Source organism: Cervus elaphus, chromosome 20 (genome assembly GCF_910594005.1).
Source record: "Cervus elaphus chromosome 20, mCerEla1.1, whole genome shotgun sequence".
In the NCBI taxonomy this organism is placed as follows: domain Eukaryota; kingdom Metazoa; phylum Chordata; class Mammalia; order Artiodactyla; family Cervidae; genus Cervus; species Cervus elaphus.
Genome location: NC_057834.1, coordinates 42990816 through 43010592, shown reverse-complemented (window position 1 = coordinate 43010592; position 19777 = coordinate 42990816). Strand labels below are relative to the sequence as shown.

The following is a 19777-nucleotide window of genomic DNA, read 5'->3' as shown; positions in this document are numbered from 1 at the left end:
CTCTGTCAAAATTAATTTGACACCAATCTGGCTTTCTCTAGAAAGTCTGGGAAACTTCTAAGCACGAGAGCAAGATTCATGTGGGAAGAATTACCACGGCCCTTTCCTTAGGGCAGTCCTGAGATTGGAATCCTCTGTCTCCAGTGACAAGGCAGTAAAGAAAGAAGCCATTTATCAAGGCTCAGGTGGTAGAAATAACTTGCTCAAATTCTGGACAGCAGAGTCCAGCATGTCCCCTGATTTCCTGGCTCTGTTCTGTTACTTTGAAGGGACGCCCTCTTCAAATCACAAATAGACTCTCATCACCTCCAGAGCCTGCCTCTCTGTACACCTCTGCTCTGCTTGGAGAAGTTCTTCATTTACTTCTGGAATCAGGTGAGGGGTTGGACATTGGGTCCAATTATTACATGGACCTTTATTCTCTCTGTAGGAGCCTTTTGGGGGCAGGAAGATGGGTTTCTGCCACCTTTCTTACTTGGGACAAAATACACTGTTTCCTGCTCTTAATTCACATCTGCAGTTGATCTTGGAATTGGTCATAGTTCTATGTGTGGCCAGTACATTAAGTGCAATTCCAGACTCCAGAACAAAACAATCAGTTTCTCTGTTTTCTCAAAATGCTTAGAGGCCTCAACCCTCACCCCGCCTCCCCCAAGCACTGCCCTTCTTTCTGTGATACTGGGATGGTGTCTTCCCAGTGCATCTTTGCCTTCAGCAGCTGCTGGATCTGTGCCAGCCCACCTCACCTTCTGGTCCAGGAACTGCAAGGCACAAGGAGCCTGCCAAGCTGGGAGGACATCACAGAACTCAGTCCTGGTCGCCCATCTGCTGCCAGATTTCTTAGTAAGGAAGATAGTTTGTGCCCAGACAGCAACATGATCTTTCCCCCAATCCCTGGCACAGAGGCTGGGCCACTGTTGTCAACCTGCTGTGAGAACACATTTAACACATGCTGTGTCACTGGTGAATTCTTGCTGAATCCTGCTGGGCTCTGAGAGAGCACAGAACGCCAGCATCGCAAAGGGGCAGGTCTAAGTCTTCACACAGTGCAATTTTGATTCACATCAACTAAAATAAAATTTAAAATGTATCATTAATCATAATGCTGGCTGACTTTTCTATATGACTCTGCAGGTTCATGCTCTTACTATTTATTGATTTATGGCTGCACTGGGTCTTCTTTGCTGCACGCGGGCTTTCTCTAGTTGCAGTGAGCAGGGGTTTACTCTTCATTGCCGGGCTTGGGCTTCTCATTGTGGTGGCCTCTCTAGTTGTGGAGCACAGGCTCTGGGGCGAGTGGGCTTCAGTAGTTGCTGCACAGGCTTAGTTGTTCTGAGGCATGCGGAATCTTCCAGGGCCAGGGATCACACCCGTGTCCCCTGCATTGGCAGGCGGATTATTTTGGGGGGGAGGGAGATTCTTAACCACTGGACCACCAGGGAAGTCCCCACATGCTGTTATTTTTATTTTGGCTTTCATAACAATCTATGAAGAACATAAACTGAGTATTGCTGTTACTCCAATTGAGAAGCCAGAAATTTAGCATGCCCAAGGTCACCCGGTTACTAAGTGGCAAAACTTCGATGGAATCTGCATCAGAGCTGGTTCTTCTGCACTTAATCTCTTTACTACCCAGGGCTGAATCTTGCTGCAGCAGCAGCCTCAGTGGCAGCACAAACAGGGACTTCGAGACTGCCCATTGCCCTGGGCCCCCACAGGCCCTAGTAGTTGAGGGGAGTGTGGCTCTTGGGAATGCTCTCCGAGATCCTAAGAACAGGAGTAAGTGGAGGCTTGTGTCAGAGGAAGTCCTGGCTAATTGTTCCCCATCCCTGGTGGTGGGTATCATTTTATTAAATCTATAAATTGGTTAGGTTAAGACTATAACAGAGGAAGAATAATATCTGAAGATCTTCCCAATTTAGCAAAGAATGAATATTCTCAAACCTGCTGGAGGCCTAACCCAGAAACTCTAGCTTATGGCCACGTTTCCCAAACACATGTGTGAGAAGATGTACATATGAGTTCAAACCGCTTAACATAGTTGTCAAAGTACTGATGATTTTGTAAACTTAATGGCTGCCAAGGTTATGTTTGATCAATTCATTCAATTCCATAAACATTTACTGAACACTTCCTGTGTTTGGAATGCCGATGGACAGACACATGGCTCAGGGCGGTACCAAGGCAACCTCTGTCAACAAGGACCCCAGAACCTGCCTAACAGGCCCTGAAAGATTGAACTATGGAAATCAAATTCAAAAGAATCCCAGCTTTGGAAGTTTCTGACCAAATTGAATGTTTCCGGAGCAGTGACTGGTGAACAGAATGTCCTATCCTCGTCTTGGACCTCATTTTACCAAGCGGGTCATATCCTGTTTCTTCATGATTCCATCAGCCTAGTGCCAGCTCAGCCAAAATCAGTTGACATAGCATCCAGGAAGTGCTGGAATCTGGCCAGAGCTGAGGCAGAGATCACAACTTCTCGTTCACAGCTCATCCCACAAGCATTTATTAAATGCCTACTACGTGCAAGGCAAGGTGGTGGATGCAGAGGTAAACATGACCAGGCGGTCCCCACCTCCAGCTTCCTTGTAGTGAACAGGTCACAACAGTCCGTTCTCATAACTGATGTGGGGAGTGAGCTAACTAGGCCGATGTCAGAAGAAGGGCATTAGTGAAAGAAAACAGTGCAGAACAATGTGACAGACACTGGGAACCAACCAAAGTAAGAGACCAGCCTGGTGTGTAGCGACTGGGAATAGAGAGGCTCTTCTGGAACAAAGGAGTTGAGCAAACCATGATTCCCAGAGGCAGAAAGGCCAACACACTAGGCTTTCTGAAAATGGGTGCTATGACCACAAAAGAGTTTCACACTAATTTCCGGACGCCACCTACGCATATTGGTATTGGCATCAGCATTGTCTTGGAGTAGGGACAACATCTCACAGGAAATATGAGCTTAAAATGTTACTCGGTTCAACAAAAATAAAACTTCTTTAATCTACTACCAGAAAAAATTATTAAGCAAATTCAGCTATAGTTCTCAAAAATTTCACTTGTACACAACATAAACAGGTAATAGGTTCTCACTGAGAAATTACCAAATTTCTCTTTATGTCTTTGTCTTTCTTTTTGGCTGTGCCCCAGTGCTTGTAGGATCTAGGCTTATGGGATCTCAGTTCTTCGACCAGGGCCAGGGCTGGAAACTGAGTCCCTGGAATTCTCTGTATGTTTGTTTCTAAATGCGTTACAATGAGGCCTTCATGTGTAGTAAGTGCTATATGTTTTGTTGTTTAGTCACACAGCTGTGTCTGACTCTTTGTGACCCCATGGACTATAGCCCACCAGGCCGCTCTGTCGATGGGATTTCCCTGGCAAGATATTGGAGTGGATTATCATTTCCTTCTCCAGGGGATCTTCCCAACCCAGGGATCAAACCCACATCTCCTGCATTGGCAGGTGGGATCTTTACCACTGAGTCACAAGGGGAGCCCTCAGATACATGTTAACTATACTATTGTTATTAAGTCACTCTGTTATACTCAAAGTCAGACAAATACTTAGCCTATCCCCTCTTTTGTCCACAGTCCTAGAGGTACTTTGGGGTGAACATCTACTTATTGCATAATCTTTTAAGAAATTTCTTTTTATCCTTGAGACAGTGTCCACAAATTTTATCTGGCACTTTGCACACTGCTGAGGCATAGGAAATTCCTTCCCTAATACAATATTTTCAGACCACCAAGTCCTGGGAGGTGACAGCTGTAATAAATCTGTGAGCTCTTTGGTCAGCAGCCACTTCTTAATGGAAAGGTCTATTTCTGACCCTCAGTTACAAATGTCAAAGGCAGACCTTTCCCTCCCCCCAGGCTCCCTTCCCATTCTGCTGTCTTTGGCCACACCTTCTGGTCCTGCAGCTTGCCCCCTGGTAGATAAGTGAGTGCTGCTGGGATGTGACCTGAGGGCACAAAAAGTCCTTGGACCTAAAATATCTTCTGCCCTGTGGGCTGGGCATCTCATCATCAGTATTGTTCTCTAAAGTCTGAGCAAAGGGGCTTCCCCTCCAAATCCAGGACTATAAATGTGCCTCTGAATTAGGACTTGTTAACAGCAGTCCCAAAATAAACCACCCAAATGGGGAGGGGGCATTAACTCATTACCTTCCCAAGCTCTGGGAGCAGGAGAACAAGACTGAATATGTCTTCAGGAAAGGTGCAAACCTGAGGCCTGCAGACCAATCTGAGCAATGATCCACATGTTTTAGGTTATACTTGTGTTGTCCTAAAGTTGTTTTTTAGTGACTTGCCAATATTTTAAAACCAGGATACTTTATAATGGTTCTTGAGAAATAAAAACTTAAAAATAGATGCTCTAGCAATATTGTCCTGCACCCCACAAAAGAACAGGAGTCTCAGGGGTTCCCTGCCAGTTTAACCACCACCCAGTGGGCCCGAGTTTAAAGTCAGAAAGCAAAAAAAAAAACATCAGAAAGCAGGCCTGGGCACCTGGGACTCATCTGTTTGTTCTGTTTCATTCCAAATATTTCTATTAACTCTACAAATACAAAAACCAAAACAGAAATACAAAAGATGAAAAAACAGAGATAACACAAAGTGGCCTAAATGGTCCTTGTCTTGAGAGAACTTAGGGATTTATTGAAAAAACAATAAATCATAATAAAATTATGATTTTATAAATTATATAATTTATAAATTATAATAAAATATAGATGTTAAACTTCAAATAAAGATATAATTCTTATACATAAAAACATTTTATATTATTTTCACTTCCTCATCTCTTGAGATAACATTTGCTTCTGTTGAGTCCAGTACTTACCTCCCAAGTCTGTCTCCAACTAGACCCAACTCCTTGAGGCCAGAGGCTGTTCTAACTGTGCCCTCCGCATCAAGTGTAGAAAGTGCTCAGTATGTATTAGGTGGGAACACCAGAGACCCTGCTACTTTGTGGGGATCCAGGACAATGTTGCTAGAGCTTCTATTTTTAGGGTTTTGTTTTTCAAGAGAAGTTATGAAATATCCTGGTTTTAAAATATGGACAAGTCACCTAAAAAAAAAACACAAAAAACAAACAAACCCTTTCAAATTTTGAGAGTAGACCCAACAATACATGACTGTAGTTTATGAACAAATGGCAAATAAAACTTTAAAAACAGTGGTGACAAGAAAAATAATGACTATTTATCTACTCTGTCATTTTACGTCTATTATTTCTTTCTTTAACATAACTAAAAACAGATAATGCCTGTGGTTAAACATTCAAAAACATATAAGCATATAGAGTAAAAAAGTGAAAGCTTATATTTTTATTTTCCTCTCCGAACCCATCCCCAGCTGCTGCCCCCAATTCCGAGTTTGGGATGTATTCTTCCAACAAGTAACTAGGCAGACATATCTCCAAGCCTATTCGTATATGTCAGATTAACCCCATTTTACAGATGAGGAAACTGCAGCACAGAAAAGTTGACGCATTCATTCAAGATCACAGAGCGGAGCTTCAAATCCAGATCCTCTGATTCCTAAATCAGCGCATTCCTTCCGCTACGCCCGGTATTTATGGATGGAGAAACCGAGGCTTAGAAGGTCCCTGGGCAGTCAGAACCACACGGTTCCCAGTCCAACTTAGGAGAGGCAGGGCTTGCTCGGGAGGCTGCGTGGTGGAGCGGGCCATGACCAACGCGGAACCGAGGTCGGGCTTGACCACCTCGGCCCCGCAACGCCCCGACGTAGGGCGCGGGGCTCGCCCACGCCGCTCGGGGACCGGCACCACCCAACCTCTTGGCGCCCCTCGCGGCCGCCCCGCCTGGGCAGGCGCAGCGCTCGCACCGCCCAATCGGAGCCGGTCGGGAGACCCGGGTCCCGAAGACTCGAGCCCCAGCCGGGTCGGGGGACAGCCCTGGGGCGATGGCTCCCTCGGAACCCAGCTGGGACCCCCTCGGCCTCGCCCCCCTGGAGCAGTCTGCAGGTACCGGACGGGAGCGGCCAAGGCCCGCAGCCCAGGGTGGGTGGCCCTGGCGGGCAGGGGGTTCGGGGGCCGCCGCGGGGCTGCCGCTGGGCGCGTGGCGGGCGGGCTGGCGGGCGGGCGGGCCGGGGGCGGGGCGGGGGCGGAGCCGCGGCCGGAGGCGGCCGTGTCCCGAGCCCGGCTCAGGGGCCGCAGTGGCCGCCGCGGAGCGAGGCTGCCTGGAGGGAGCGCCCGGGCGCAGAGGGGTTAGCTGGCCGCCGGGGCCGCGCAGAGCAGGTACAGACCTTCCCTGGGACCCCTGGCCCCGGTCGCCCTCTCTCCCCCGTCCGGTTAGACCACCCGCCCCGCGTCCCCGCGTCGTCCCTGTTCCCTGAGCCCCGCGGTTGCGCCCCAGCCACGACCCCGGCCCCAGTTCTTATAGCCTCGGAAGATGTTCCAGTCCCTGGGATCCAATTCCTGGGGAGGGGGTTCTGATCCCTTGGAAAGCGGGCCCCATCACTCGGACGAAGAATCAGCCAAAATTCCTACACAGAATAAACTTGGAAAACATACCCAGGAGCTCCCGGCACGCGCCGGGCACCTCCTGCCCTTCCCCTCTGGAAAGGTATTTCTGGAAAATGCGTTTCTCCCCCCATCCCCCCAACCCTGTCATCCGCTTCCGTCCTGGGTTGGGGGACAGGGCCGCTGGGAGGGATACAAGTGGGTGCCCTGAATCCAGCTCAGCCTGACGACTAGAAAGGCAGGACACCTGTTGGGATGGGCCTCCAGGACCCAGGATGGCACAAGGAGGACCAAGGAGTTCTCGCCAAGATAGGGGCTCTGCAGCCAGCCCCAGGGCCTGCTGACCCAGACCCTGCCCCTCAGTGCCACTGTCCCCAGAGGTGGGTCTCCTGGGGGTGAAGGGGTTAGTTCTGCCCACGTTACTCCTCCTTGGTCTCCACTGGCCAGTGTGGAGTTGTGGCAGGGAGGAGCCCAGGTTTGTCTAGACCAGTGTCAGCCTGGCCCAAGAATGACCAGTCTGTCTGACCTCTCTTTTCTTCACTCTGGACAGCGAGACTCACCAGATGAGAAACATGAAAAACATGAAAAGACTGGAAACCACAAATGTGTATCTGTTTCTGCAGTGGGTGTGTGTGTGTGTGTGTGTGTGTGTGTGTGTGTGCGCGCGCGCGCCGGCCCCCTGCCCAGCTATGCAGGGGGTGGGGTAGGACTTTTCCAGAGAGGGAGCCAGGCCTGGCCCTGGCCCCAGGAGCTCACGTCACCCCACCCCCCACCCCTCACTTCTCCAGGGAGCTGCCAAAGCCAAACCCAGCTCAGGACTGGATTATGTGTACTGGGTAGACCCATAGAGAGAGACAGCTAGACACAGGCCTGGGGTAGCAGAGAGAAGCAGAGGCAGAGGGAGTGGAGAGGGGACCCAGCAGCCAGAAGTGGCAGTGACCATCCTCCCATCTCCTGCCCTTCAACCACCAGGAAGGGAGTCAGGCAGAAAGCTGAAGGTTTGGGTGGAATGTTGGCCCTTCTCTGGAGCCCCTACCCGCCTCCTCATCAGGGCGGAGTTGCTGACCTCAGTGGTCAGCCCAGCCAAGGGAAGGAACAGCCATCAGTAACCCCCTTCCCAACACTGAGGAGCTGAGGAGACCTTTCGGGCACAGGCTCCACCACTGTGATCCTTCCCTTAACTTCCCAAGCCCTGGGGTCTCAGGGAGGTGAGGGGGAATGGATTTGCTACCTCCAAGCACATTCCTGCCCTTCCCTCTGTCATTTTCCTGCCCCTGAGCTGGCCCACCTCGGCATTAGCTCCTTGGATTCCTCTCCCGGGTGCCTTTCAGATCCAACAGAAACATTTTTTTTTTTCCTGGAAAGCAGAGCTGAGAGCAGCAAGAAGAGTGGGGGTGGGAAGGGCTCATTGTGAAGGGACTGGAGGGCCAGGGGGAGCCATGGGAGAGCCAGGCTTAGACCAGGGGAGGGTTTCAAGCTCCACTTCTCCAGGGATCAAGCTGAGACTTCAGGATGGACTTCCTGGCTCTTCAGAAGATAGACCCATGAGTGACTGGGGAGCAACAGCATCTCTAGCTGCATCTCCCCTTCCCAGCTTCCCCCAGCCATCAGAGTCTTGCCTGAAGGAAGGTCTCATTGATCCACTGCCAGAGGCTGGCCCTTGGAGGGAAGTTAAATATCACTGGGGAAAATCACCTGCTTCTCTAGACATTAAACCATCAGCCCATTTAATTTATCCCTTGGTTGAAAAGTTTGAGACAAGCACAGTTGTGTCTGAGTGTACAAGGAGCTTATTAGCTAAGAAGGCAAGAAAAGGCTGAGAGGCAGGTGGGAATGGAAAGCCCAGGGGGCTTCCAGTCAGCAGCTCAGAGAGGATGTCTGGAAAGTTCTCACTGAGCCTCCTTCCTCAACCCTCTTAAGAAAGATGCATGAGTCTGAGCTGGCCTAGAGACAGTCGCTGGTTAGGATACAGGAGCTGAGAAGTTCCTGTAGCTGAGGGAGGGGACTGTGCCTGAGTTGGGAGGCTGAGGGCAGACCTCCACCCCTTCAGCTTGGGTGAATGGACAAAGGCGGTGTTCCTTTTCCCTCTCACCCTTAGGATCATTAAAGGATGGGCCAATCGTCACCCCTCCATTTTCACTCTGAGATGTCCTTCTGAGAAGTCATCCCTCCCAATCCCCAGCTTTCCGGAGACTGGACCAGGCTTGGGTCCTTACAGAGCGCAACCCTCACCCGAAGCCCAGATGCCACAGTAGAGTGTTTACTTCCAGTCCCCTCCTCCCTGGGCCCAGGGCCATCAAGGGAGGAGCGATGGCGAAGTGGGCAGGCAGGTAAGCAGTAGGGGGCCAGGGTGGAAGGAATGACTGACTCTCAGTCTGTAGAAGTATGGGAAAGGACCTCTCTGGGAGGGGTCAGGGGAAGTGATGAGTAACTTCTGCTTTCTGAGAAGTTGGTATCAGGATGTGGGGAGCCTGCTGGGGGCGGGGCCTGGTGTAACACCTCCTCAGGCTCCTGTCTGATCCCTTCACTCCTGCTTTTGGTTTGCAGGCCCCGGTTGTGTCTGATGCTGCTTCTGTCCCTCCCTCAGCTCTGCCTGGATCAGGAGGTGAGCCAGGGACTAGAGGCTACAATCCTTTCATCTCTCTGTCTCCCCACTACCCACTATCTCCAGACCATATTTGCATTTTCTGCGGCCTCTGATAAGCCCTGGCCCCTTTCTCTCACACTTGGCCCTCCAGCCTCTCCAACTCCCTAACTCCTTGCCATATCACTTTAAGTCCCACCTCTGCTACTGAATATGACCCTGGGTCAGTAACAACTGCCCCAAGCCTCAGCGTGGACTAGATATTCAGTACAGTTCCCTCGAAAATCATTCTAATTTTGTCTGAACTTTTTGTCTACCTAGGTGTTATCTGGACAGTCTCTTCAGACACCCCCCGAGGAGGGCCAGGGCCCTGAAGGGGTCTGGGGTCCTTGGGACCAGTGGGCCTCTTGCTCCCAGCCCTGCGGGGTTGGGGTACAGCGCCGGAGCCGGACATGTCAGCTCCCGACAACTCAACTCCACCAGGGCCTGCCCCTTCCACCCAGGCCCCCAAGACATCCAGAAGCCCTGCTTCCCCGGGGTCAGGGCACCAGACCACAGACTTCCCGAGAAACCCTTCCCCTGTACAGGCCAACACCTCGAGGAAGAGGTGGCCCCTTTCGAGGTCCTGCTTCTCAACTAGGGAGAGAGGAGGCTCCGGAGACTCAAGGAGCCAGGAGGTGAGGGGTGGGGCTTTGAGGTAGGGGCGGTGTCTTGAGGTAGGGGCGGGGCTTGGGATGAAGGAAAGGGTAGCGAAGGATCCAGGGCTTAGAAAGGCTTCTCTGGTGCTAGGAAGTAGGATGGGGAGGCAGGGTCAGAGATGGCCGGTGATGTGACTCCATGTCTGCAACACCTTCTCAGGTCCCGGGTTCGAGACCCCATCAAGCCAGGAATGTTTGGCTATGGGAGGGTGCCCTTTGCTTTGCCACTCCATCGGAACCGCAGGCATCCCCGAAGACCACCCAGATCTGAACTCTCTCAAACCTCAGATCTTCCATCCCTGACTCCGAGAACAGAGCCATCTTCCGCAAACCACACCCAGAAAACAGAACTGTCTCCTACAGAACCTTCTGCCCACACCCTCCCCCCCCAAGCAGAACCCCCAAGCCCCGAAGCTGCTCAGACAGCGGTGCCCTCTAGAGCCAGGCCTGCCCCCACAGGGCCACACCCCAGAGCCCAGGCCTCTGGCACAGAGCCCTCTTTTCATCCCACATCCCTGGGAGAAGGTAGCTCCTTTCACCTGTCCCTTCAGCCAAGAAGGCCAAGTTCCCAGGGTTGGGCCAGTCCCCGGCTGGCAGACAGACACCCTAATCCTTCCCTTTCTGTGCCTTGGGGCCGAGGCCAGCAGAGCCGGGAGCAGTGGAGACCTGGGGGCAATCTCCACGGGCCCCTCACGGAGGCTGCCCCTCCCCACGCAGATGGCTGGCTGCCTCTGCTGAGCTCTGGCCCCCACTCCAGCCCTCTCTGGAGCCTCTTTGCTCCCAGTAGCCCTGTCCCAAGATGTTCTGGGGAGAGTGAACAGCTGAGAGCCTGCAGCCAAGCGGTGAGTTCCTTCTTTGACCCCTCCCAGACTTCCAATTCTGCTTCCCTGACCCCGAGTCTGGGTCCTTAGCCCGTCAGATCTGGACCTGAGGGAGAAGGGCCTTGGCGTCTGACCTCTTCAGGGCAGGGGGCTTGGAGCTCTTCCCTAGACCTGACCTTCCTCTCTACCCCCCAAATCCAGCCCTGACCCACACCCCCATTTTCCTCCCCAGCTTTGACTCCTCTGTATCCCCCACCTCAGCCCTGCCCCCCTGAGCAGCCAGACCCCCGGGCCCTGCAGTGTGCAGCCTTTGACTCCCAGGAGTTCATGGGCCAACTGTACCAGTGGGAGCCCTTCACGGAAGGTGAGGTTTCTAGCCATCACTGGGACAGGGGGGCTGAAGATTGGGGGGTGATGGGAAGGAGTCTCAGCCCTCTCTGTCTCCTCTGTAGGCTCTTGTGTTTCTTCTGCATCATGTCTTCCTTATTTCCCAGGACTGGGGTGAAGAGACAGAACAGGCCCAGAAAGGGGTGGGGGTTTCAGACAGGGCCCCGGCTGTCAGATGTGGTGGGTGGTCAGCAGAGGAGTCGGGCTGGGAGAGGCTGCATTCAGAGGTGCTCTTCAGCGGACCTCCTCTGGGAAGAAACCCATCCAGGAGGTGGAGTGGACATGACAGAGGCCGGGCATGGGCAGAGAGATCCTGTCTGGTGGTGACAGCCGGCTGGGGGTGTGCCACTGATCTGGACCATGTTATATGACTTTCTCCCAAGTTACCATCCTTTGGATTTTAGGCCTGTGTCACCTTGATACCAAGACAAGCCCTCCTGAGCTCTGAACTCACATGATCATAGTTTCAAGTATCTGTCTCAGAGTTGCCAGCCCTTTTCCTGATCTCAGTGATCCCAGCTGATCTGATTTGAGTTTTGTGTGACCCTCAAACTGACCTTTCAGAATTGTTGCATTGCCTTCAACCACAGGGCCCCCGGCAACCTCAGGATGCCTTATTGCCAACATCAGGGCTGTTCTCAGGGCCCTGGAGTCTTTCCCTACTGACCTCCCGCCAGGGAACCTAGCTAAGCACCCTTCTCCCCCGTCTCTTAGTTCAGGGCTCTCAGCGCTGTGAGCTGAACTGCCGTCCCCGTGGCTTCCGCTTTTATGTCCGTCACACCCAAAAGGTCCAGGACGGGACCCTGTGTCAGCCTGGAGCCCTGGACATCTGTGTGGCTGGACGCTGTCTGGTGAGGGAAGAGGGGGAACATGCATGGGGAGGGGGCAGTGTTAATAACTACTACTCACGTTCTGAGAGCGCCTCCTTGTTCATTATCACAATGACGGAACACCAGGCTGAGATGGCAGAGAGGAGGGTTCTTACCTGCCAAGTGAGGCTGAGCAAAAGATGTGAACAGCGGGAAAGACTCCCCCCCACCCCGGGCCCGTCCAAGCTTCCTGGAGGCTAGCTGGGGATGCGGGTGCTGACAAAGAAACAGTCTCACTTGTACAGCAAAGGTCAAGACCCGTGGTGAACTGAAGGCTCCAAGAAGCCCAGGCCAGGGTGTGAAGTGATGTCTGGCTTCCAGCAGCCTTTGCCTCACCCTGCTTTCCCCCAGAGCCCTGGCTGTGATGGCATCCTCGGCTCTGGCCGGCATCCAGATGGCTGTGGCGTCTGTGGGGGTGATGATTCTACCTGTCGCCTCGTCTCGGGGAACCTCACTGAGCGGGGTGGCTCTCTGGGTTATCAGAAGATCTTGTCCATTCCTGCCGGGGCCTCCCGACTCCAGATCGCCCAGCTCCGGCCCAGCTCCAACTACCTTGGTGAGTCTTAGGTCCCCACTCCATCCCTGGTCAGTGGGTTCTGCCCAGCACACCCCCATTCAGCACAGGAAACAAGCCACCAGTGAAGTCAGGGCTCCCCTCCCCTTCCTTCCCAGGTGGGGGCAATGAGGAAGTCACAGGAGCATGGGGGGGTGTGCAGGTTGCGGGGGGAGGGTATGCGGGTTCCCCACCAGTAGGGAAGTGAGGGAGAGGAGGACCGGATGACCTCACGTGTCCTGATCTGCCACCTCCAGCACTTCGAGGTCCTGGGGGCCGGTCCATCATCAATGGAAACTGGGCTGTGGATCCCCCTGGGTCCTATACCGCCGGCGGGACTGTCTTCCGTTACAACCGTCCTCCCCGAGAGGAGGGCGCTGGGGAGAGTCTGTCCGCAGAAGGCCCCACCACCCAGCCTGTGGATGTCTACGTGAGTGAGGGGCCTGGGTCTGGGGAGGCTGCACCGCTGCGGGAGGCCTTTCCTCTGAGGGGAAGCTGTGGGTCTCAGGATGGGCAGAAGGATGGAGGATGCCCCCTGGCCATCCCCAAACATTCATTACCTTCTCTCTCTCTTCCCAGATGATCTTTCAGGAGGAAAACCCAGGTGTTTTCTATCAGTATGTCATCTCTTCACCTCCCCCAAACCTTGAGAACCCCACCCCAGAGCCCCGTGTTCCTCAACTCCAGCCTGGTAAGACTTTGACCCCCAGACTTAGAAGGAGGTGGGGTGAAGCTGAGGGTGAGGAGGCCCATCTGATGTGTCTACTCAACTCTCTCTGCACAGAGATTTTGAGGGTAGAGCCCCCTCCTGCTTCAGCGCCCCGCCCTGCCCGCACCCCAGGCACCCTCCAGCGGCAGGTGAGGATCCCCCAGATGCCCGCCCCACCCCCTCCCAGGACACCCCCGGGGTCTCCAGCCGGATACTGGAAACGAGTGGGACACTCGGAGTGCTCGGCATCCTGTGGGAAAGGTGAGACCTCACACACCAGCCCCCTTGGCCCATATTCCCGGCTCGGCGCTCCTGATCCCCTGCCCTGGGCGTGCATCACACCTTGACTCTGTGCCAACTCAGACTTCAGTGCCTGGGGCCCACTGACACTGGATGCCGAGTCATCCCACCTCCCCGGGCTTCCCTTTATCCCCCTTCAGGTGTTTGGCGCCCCATCTTCCTCTGCATTTCTCGAGAGTCAGGAGAGGAGCTGGATGAACGCAGCTGTGCCCTGGGTGCCAGGCCCCCAGCCTCCCCGGAGCCCTGCCACGGCCCCCCATGCCCACCATAGTGAGTGTGCCCATGGGAGGGCTGGGGTCCTAGGGACACAACGGTTGCCCCTGGGAGGCCCATCCTCACACCTGTAGGATCTCACCTGGACTCTGCACTCAATACAGGGTCTCCTGGCTACATTCTCTTAGTTTCTTGTACAATTGAGGATGTGTGAGGTGTGTGTGTGTCCTGTCCAGCTCTTTTTGACCCTATGGGCTGTAGCCAGTCAGTCCATGGGATTTCCCAGGCAAGAATACTGGAGTGGGTTGCCATTCCCTTCTCCCAGAGGATCTTCCCGACCTGGGGATCTTCCCGACCCTGGGATCGAACCTTTGTCTCCTGCATTGCAGGCAGGTTCTTTACCATCTGAGCCACCACAAGACAACCCTGAGTCCCACAAGGGATCCCAGACTCCAAATGTTAAATAAGCCCACTCACCTCCGACAGGTCCCCACTCCCAGTCTGTTGTCCCCTTTCCCGAACACAGCAGCATATCTCTGTTTTTGCCATCTGTGTCTCTGTCCCTTCCCCGCCTCTGCCCACAGCTGGGAGGCCGGTGAGTGGACGTCCTGCAGCCGTTCATGCGGCCCTGGCACCCAGCACCGTCAGCTACGCTGCCGGCAGGAGTTTGGGGGCGGCGGCTCCTCAGTGCCCCCAGAGCGCTGCGGGCACCTGCCCCGGCCCAACATCACCCAGCCCTGCCAGCTGCGCCTCTGTGGCCACTGGGAGGTTCGCTCGCCCTGGAGCCAGGTGGGTGGCCCCGGGCAAGGAGGCTCTGGGACAGGGAGGATCCTGGAGCTGTGGGCCCCAGTGAGCTAGAGCTGCAGTTTTCCCAACTCTGTATGAATCGGCAGAAACTTTTACAAATGAGATCTCATATGAGCCTCCAACTGTAAGGCAGCTAAGACATGCCCTGTACTCAGCCTGCTCCTCAGCCCATGAAGCCCTGTAACCTCTGAGCCAGGCGTCAGAGGCCCATCCTGGTTCAGAAGCCCCAGAGAGGGAAGACGGTGAGGAAGCCAGGGAAGCCCAGGCCTGAGTGCCCCTCGTCCCCTCAGTGCTCTGTGCGATGCGGGCGCGGACAGAGGAGCCGGCAGGTCCGCTGTGTCGGCAACAACGGGGATGAAGTGAGTGAGCAGGAGTGCGCCTCCGGGCCCCCGCGGCCCCCCAGCAGAGAGGCCTGTGACATGGGGCCTTGCACCACGGCCTGGTTCCACAGCGACTGGAGCTCCAAGGTGGGCCCCCTCTCTGCTGAGCCCCAACATCCCTAGTGCCCCCCACCACCCACGACACCCTCTCAGGTGTCTTCCCAACACAGCTGCATAAACGCTGACTGGGCAAGCACCTGCTGTGTGCTAGACACTGCCAGTGTTGGGAACTTGGAGAAAAACTTACACTAACGTCCTGAACCCTGCCTGGCAAAAGTCCCCCAGAGCATTCCCTAACTCCTGGATCCAGGATGTGTCTGTCCTTGACCCCCTCCCCTCCCCATGTCACCCTGGTCTCCCTTCACACTCTGCTTCCCAACAGTGTTCAGCGGAGTGTGGGACGGGAATCCAGAGACGTTCTGTGGTCTGCCTTGGGAGCGGGGAGGCCCACGGGATAAGCCAGGAGGAAGCAGGGGCAGGAGCCGGTGAGCAGACTTGTGCACCCGGAAGCCGACCCCCTGACATGCGTGCCTGCAGCTTGGGGCCCTGTGAGGTGACGTGGTGCTGGTACACCGGGCCCTGGGCGGAGGTGAGCTGAGCGCCTGGGAGGGGCCCGTGGGTGGGATTCCCGGGGGCGAGGAGGTAAGAGGAATTCTGCTCTCCCTTCCTGTCTCTTCCGTCAGTGCTCCTCAGACTGCGGCTCTGGCACTCAGCGTAGAGATGTCATCTGTGTGTCCAAACTGGGGACTGAGTTCAATGTGACTTCTCCCAGCAACTGCTCCCACCTGCCCAGGCCCCCTGCCCTGCAGCCCTGTCAAGGGCAGGACTGCCAGGACCGGTGGTTTTCTACACCCTGGAGTCCGGTGAGTGCCTGGCTCCCCTGCCCTACCCAGAGTGGACTGCCAGGACAGGAGAGGCTTCTCTCTTTGTACATCCCTCTGTGCCTCCTAGCTAAGGCCAGGGGCAGTTTAATTAATGGGAGGAGAGGTGGGCCCCTCTGCGTGGGGGTTCATAATGCTCCAGGAGAGGCCCCCCAGCTCCTCCTCTGAGGAGGAGGCTTGGGGTGCAAGAGGAGCCTGGAGCACAGCAGAGGTCTGATTTGATAGCTGGGGTCTCCCCAGTGTTCTCGCTCCTGCCAGGGCGGCGTGCAGACAAGGGAGGTCCAGTGCCTGACCGCCAATCAGACCCTCAGCATCCGATGCCCTCTTCACCTGCGGCCCGCCAGGAAACGATCCTGTAACAGCCAGCCCTGCAGCCAGCGCCCTGGTAAAGAGCTCCCTCTCCCCCATTCCCAGTAGAGCGGAGTTAGCTGAGGCGTGGGTGGAGATTAGGAAGGACAAGCGGGAGTGGGCAGCACACCTCCAGCGGGATGGATGTTGGTGACTTCTTGTGCCCAATGGCCTCCTCTGTCCCCAGATGATCAATGCAAGGACAACTCTCCACACTGCCCCCTGGTGGTGCAGGCCCGGCTCTGCGTCTATCCCTACTACACAGCCACCTGTTGCCGCTCTTGTGCCCATGTCCTGGAGCGGTCTCCCCCAGAGCCCGCCTGAAATGGGTCCAGGAGACCCTCTCCTTGTGGTTTTCTCATGCCACCATCAGTCACCCCTCAATCATCCCACTCTGTATCCTCTGGCTCTCCAGCCTGTCCTGGTCTCACTAGAGACGTCCCCCAGGGTGATGGAAGTTGGCAAGATGACAGTGACCATCAAGAAGTGTGGCTGGGTCTGTGCCTGTGTGGTGGTGTGATGGTGTGTGTGCACACATGCACCCAAATGTGTATGGGCCCGTAAGGATGTGTGTGCGCCCATACATCTGTATCACTTCTCAAAAAGAAGTTACACAGTCCCCCAGGAGGGGATGATGCCAGTTTCCCAGAGAGTTTTCTGGGCTGAGAGGAAAGCAAGTTTGCAGCTGAGAATCCGAGCTACTTAGAGTCTGGCCTCCACATTAATCCCAATTTTGTGTCCTAACCCGCATTTCTCCTGTTCAGGCCACATATCATCTAAACCATCCTTTTGTCCTCTGACCCTTTCTCCCCTTACCTAGTCTCTATCCCTCCCTCTCATAGCTAATGAGGGGTGGGGGTGAGCGATCGCCCTCCAGGAAGAGAGACTGCCCTCCCAGAGCAGGGACCAGCTGGGCAGAGGATGGAAAAGAGCAAGTTTAGAATAAGATATCCTAGCCCCTGCTTCTGCTCCCCACCTCCTAAAATGGTTCCTACTCCAGAACTAATTTATTTTTATTAAAGATGATTATGACAAATGAGAAACAGGCTCTTCATTGACCCCGTGGGAATCCAGCTGTACAGGCCACCTAAGCAAGCTGTGTGAGATAAGAATGAAGGGTGGGAAGGGGAACAGCGCTTGGAGCCCAGATGGAGAAAGTCTGGGCGCAGAAAGCCTAATGAGGGCGCCCTAGTCACCTGAGACCTGAACGAAGCCTTGGTCAGAGGCAGAGGGTCCTGGCTGATCGCAGGCCCTGCAGGTTGGTCATCAACCACTAGAGGTCACCACTTCCCCCAGTTTAGGTACAGAGTTGGGCCCTTGGGTCCAAAATAGAAACTGCTCCGTCTACGGTGGGTTTCTTGGTAGGCTGGGTCCCTCTGTAAAGTCTCTTGGAATCTAGTAGCACTTTTTTTTTCCATCTGGGGCTGAGCTGAATGACAGCTGCCTTTTCAGGGGTCCTTTTTCCTGTTCCCTTTCTTTGGTCCTGCCTTCCTGCCCCTCTCATCTTTTCTGCTATTACCCGTTTCCCTATTAAGCTCTTGGTTTGTTGCTTTTTATAGAGTGGGAAGAAAGGAAATGATTCTCCCCCTCCCCCCCTTCCCTCAGCAGAAAGGGCTGGAGGAGGAGCCTGGCCTGGCTCTAGGGGGTGGAGTCGAGGGTGGAGCCAAGGCAGTACTGGATGTCCAGCCAAAGACACATTCTTCAGAGATGTCTCACCCTGGTCTCCTCCCAACCCCCCAACGCCCATGTCCGCTCTCAAGGTAAATAGTTTGTTGGAGGTGGCGTGAGCGCGGACAGCCTTTTCCATAACACAAATCCTCTCCCCGACCCCACCTCTACACTTCTGGGGGAGGGGTCCCCATGCCTAGGAAAGGGGGAAGTGCAATAGAATTGAGCTTCTCTCTCCATTAGGAGGATCCCGCCCCCATCCCTTCACCTCCACAAGTCTGGCCAAGTAAGATCATAAATAAAGGGCTGCAGAAACAGCTGACCGCGGTGACTAGTGTCCTGAGCATGTACACCTAGACACACCCAGACCCTGGGAAGGACCCAGAGCTACCCGAGGGGACAGGACTTCTCCTTTCTGGCAGCTCCCTCACGTCGTTCTGTTGCCTTGGGAAGCAGGCTTTCCTTGGGCTGGAAGTGGCTGAGAAGGAAGACTACAGTTACCATCTCGGGAGGACAGTGTATCAGGAAGGAGGCAGAAGAAAATGGGGAGAAAGGAAAATGAAACTGACTCCTCCCGGGTGGGAAATGAAGAACGGGGTACCGAGGAGGCCCAGTCTCGGTGTTTCTGCAGGCATCAGACGGGCTCCTCTCTTTGGTGAACCTCTAAGGGGATCAAAGATGTGGGGGCACCAGGGGAGTGGGACCTGAGCCAGCCCTGCAGACATTGCAGGCTGAAGGCGGAGTCCTGAGACCGAGGGAGGGGTGTGGTGAAGAGCTGGGGCCCTCCCAGTGATTCCTGGAAGCTGAAGGCTGGGCGGTGGCCCCAGTTCAGCTGACTTCCCCGAAGTTCCTCCTCCCTCTTAGGGCCTCTCAGGACTGTTGCCGGGCAGGTTTGGAGTTTGGCCTTAGCCTGAGAACCAATCACAGGTGGGGAATGCAGCCACAGCCCCTCTTAGGGCTCCCCCAGCTTCAACACCTCCCTTCCCTGAGAGCCCCCAGCTCCCTCAAAGCCTTCAGCCTCTGGCTTCTCAGGATGTGGGCTTTCATCGGGTGGGGGTGGGGGGGGGGTTGCCCCCTTTCCCCTCTCATTTTAAAGCTAGGATTCAGTGCAGCCCCTAAGGATTCTTTCCTCTGGTCACTGAGGTCAGAATGGGAAGGGGAGTCACTGTGAAAGTTTTCAGGAAGCGGAAGCTGACCTCAAGCACCCCTTTTCCTGGCCTCTTTCAGGGGATTACTGTGGCCAGACACCTCTTTGCTGACCTCTGAAACCCTGTGGAGGGACTTGGGAGAGAGGAAGCTGTAACCCAAGTTCTGGGAGATGTGGTGCAGGGGCCCTTAGCCTTGCTGCTCTGGGGGGAATTTAGGGAAGGACTCAGAGGAACTGGACCCCTGAGAGTTGAGGTGGGGGTGGGGTGATGATAGGAACAATCTTGATGAGCGCAAGAGAGATCAAGCGTGCAGGAGGCCAGCAGATTGCTGGGGCTTCTCATTTCTGAGTGTTTGCTGGGGGAAGGTGACTGTGGTTCTAATCCGTGGACTTCTGAGGTCTCTGTTCAGCTGGGTCAGAATTCCCCCCTCCCCCTCCCAGCTTCCCCAGGGTAATCACCCACCCAATTATGCTTCAGCCTTCAGACTAAATTTAGCTTCTAGACTTCCCCAACTGGGGGCCTCCCTGCAAACAGGTGCTCACAGCTGCAGGGGTGGGTCCGAGGAGACCCATACTTTTCACTGGTCCAGATTCAACCTCTGTGGTAACTAGGAGTGAAGTCTAGCGCAAGGGCCCAGGTGCTGACCCACGTGACGGCATGAGTGTCTCAGAGTGTCTTAAGAAACCCTCTCTCAAGAGCCCTTGAGGGAGGATCTAGATAGACCTGGAGAGCAGAGGGATGAGAGTCAGAACAAAATGCAAGGAACTCTTCATTCCTTTCCAGATTCTCTCCAACCAGATCCGCCTTCATTTCTGCCCTCCCCTTCCCCCCAGTTTTACAAACAGAGGCTTCATTTGAACTTCACACCCTCCCCCACCAAAGTAAACTGAATCAGGAAAACCTCTCCTTAAAGCATGGAGCATCAGGC

At 54.6% G+C, this 19777-nt stretch overlaps 1 protein-coding gene across 2 annotated transcripts; it reads left to right on the top strand.

Annotated features, from left to right (window-relative positions):
- The first annotated feature begins 5881 nt into the window (after positions 1–5881).
- Positions 5882–17072, top strand: ADAMTSL4 (ADAMTS like 4). Of its 2 annotated transcripts, none has more exons than XM_043876198.1 (18): positions 5882–6021; positions 8582–8813; positions 9031–9088; positions 9389–9744; positions 9926–10607; positions 10848–10950; positions 11688–11824; positions 12194–12398; positions 12653–12825; positions 12975–13086; positions 13180–13365; positions 13545–13674; positions 14202–14406; positions 14715–14891; positions 15187–15393; positions 15488–15667; positions 15926–16070; positions 16221–17072. In XM_043876198.1, the coding sequence occupies exons 2-18, from the start codon at positions 8794–8796 to the stop codon at positions 16355–16357; spliced, it is 3213 nt and encodes a 1070-aa protein (XP_043732133.1). In that variant the 5' UTR covers positions 5882–6021; positions 8582–8793; the 3' UTR covers positions 16358–17072. The 2 variants fall into 2 exon arrangements, with proteins under 2 accessions (XP_043732133.1, XP_043732131.1); XM_043876196.1 differs by lacking the exon at positions 5882–6021 and adding an exon at positions 6111–6258.
- The last annotated feature ends 2705 nt before the right edge of the window (positions 17073–19777 follow it).

What these genes read in the sequence shown, in the direction of transcription:
- ADAMTSL4 (XM_043876198.1), top strand. Translation starts at nt 8,794, where the DNA reads ATGGCGAAGTGGGCAGGCAG. An exon ending in ATGGCGAAGTGGGCAGGCAG is followed by an intron (nt 8,814 to 9,030) that starts GTAAGCAGTAGG and finishes TTTGGTTTGCAG; the next exon opens with GCCCCGGTTGTGTCTGATGC. An exon ending in AGCTCTGCCTGGATCAGGAG is followed by an intron (nt 9,089 to 9,388) that starts GTGAGCCAGGGA and finishes TTGTCTACCTAG; the next exon opens with GTGTTATCTGGACAGTCTCT.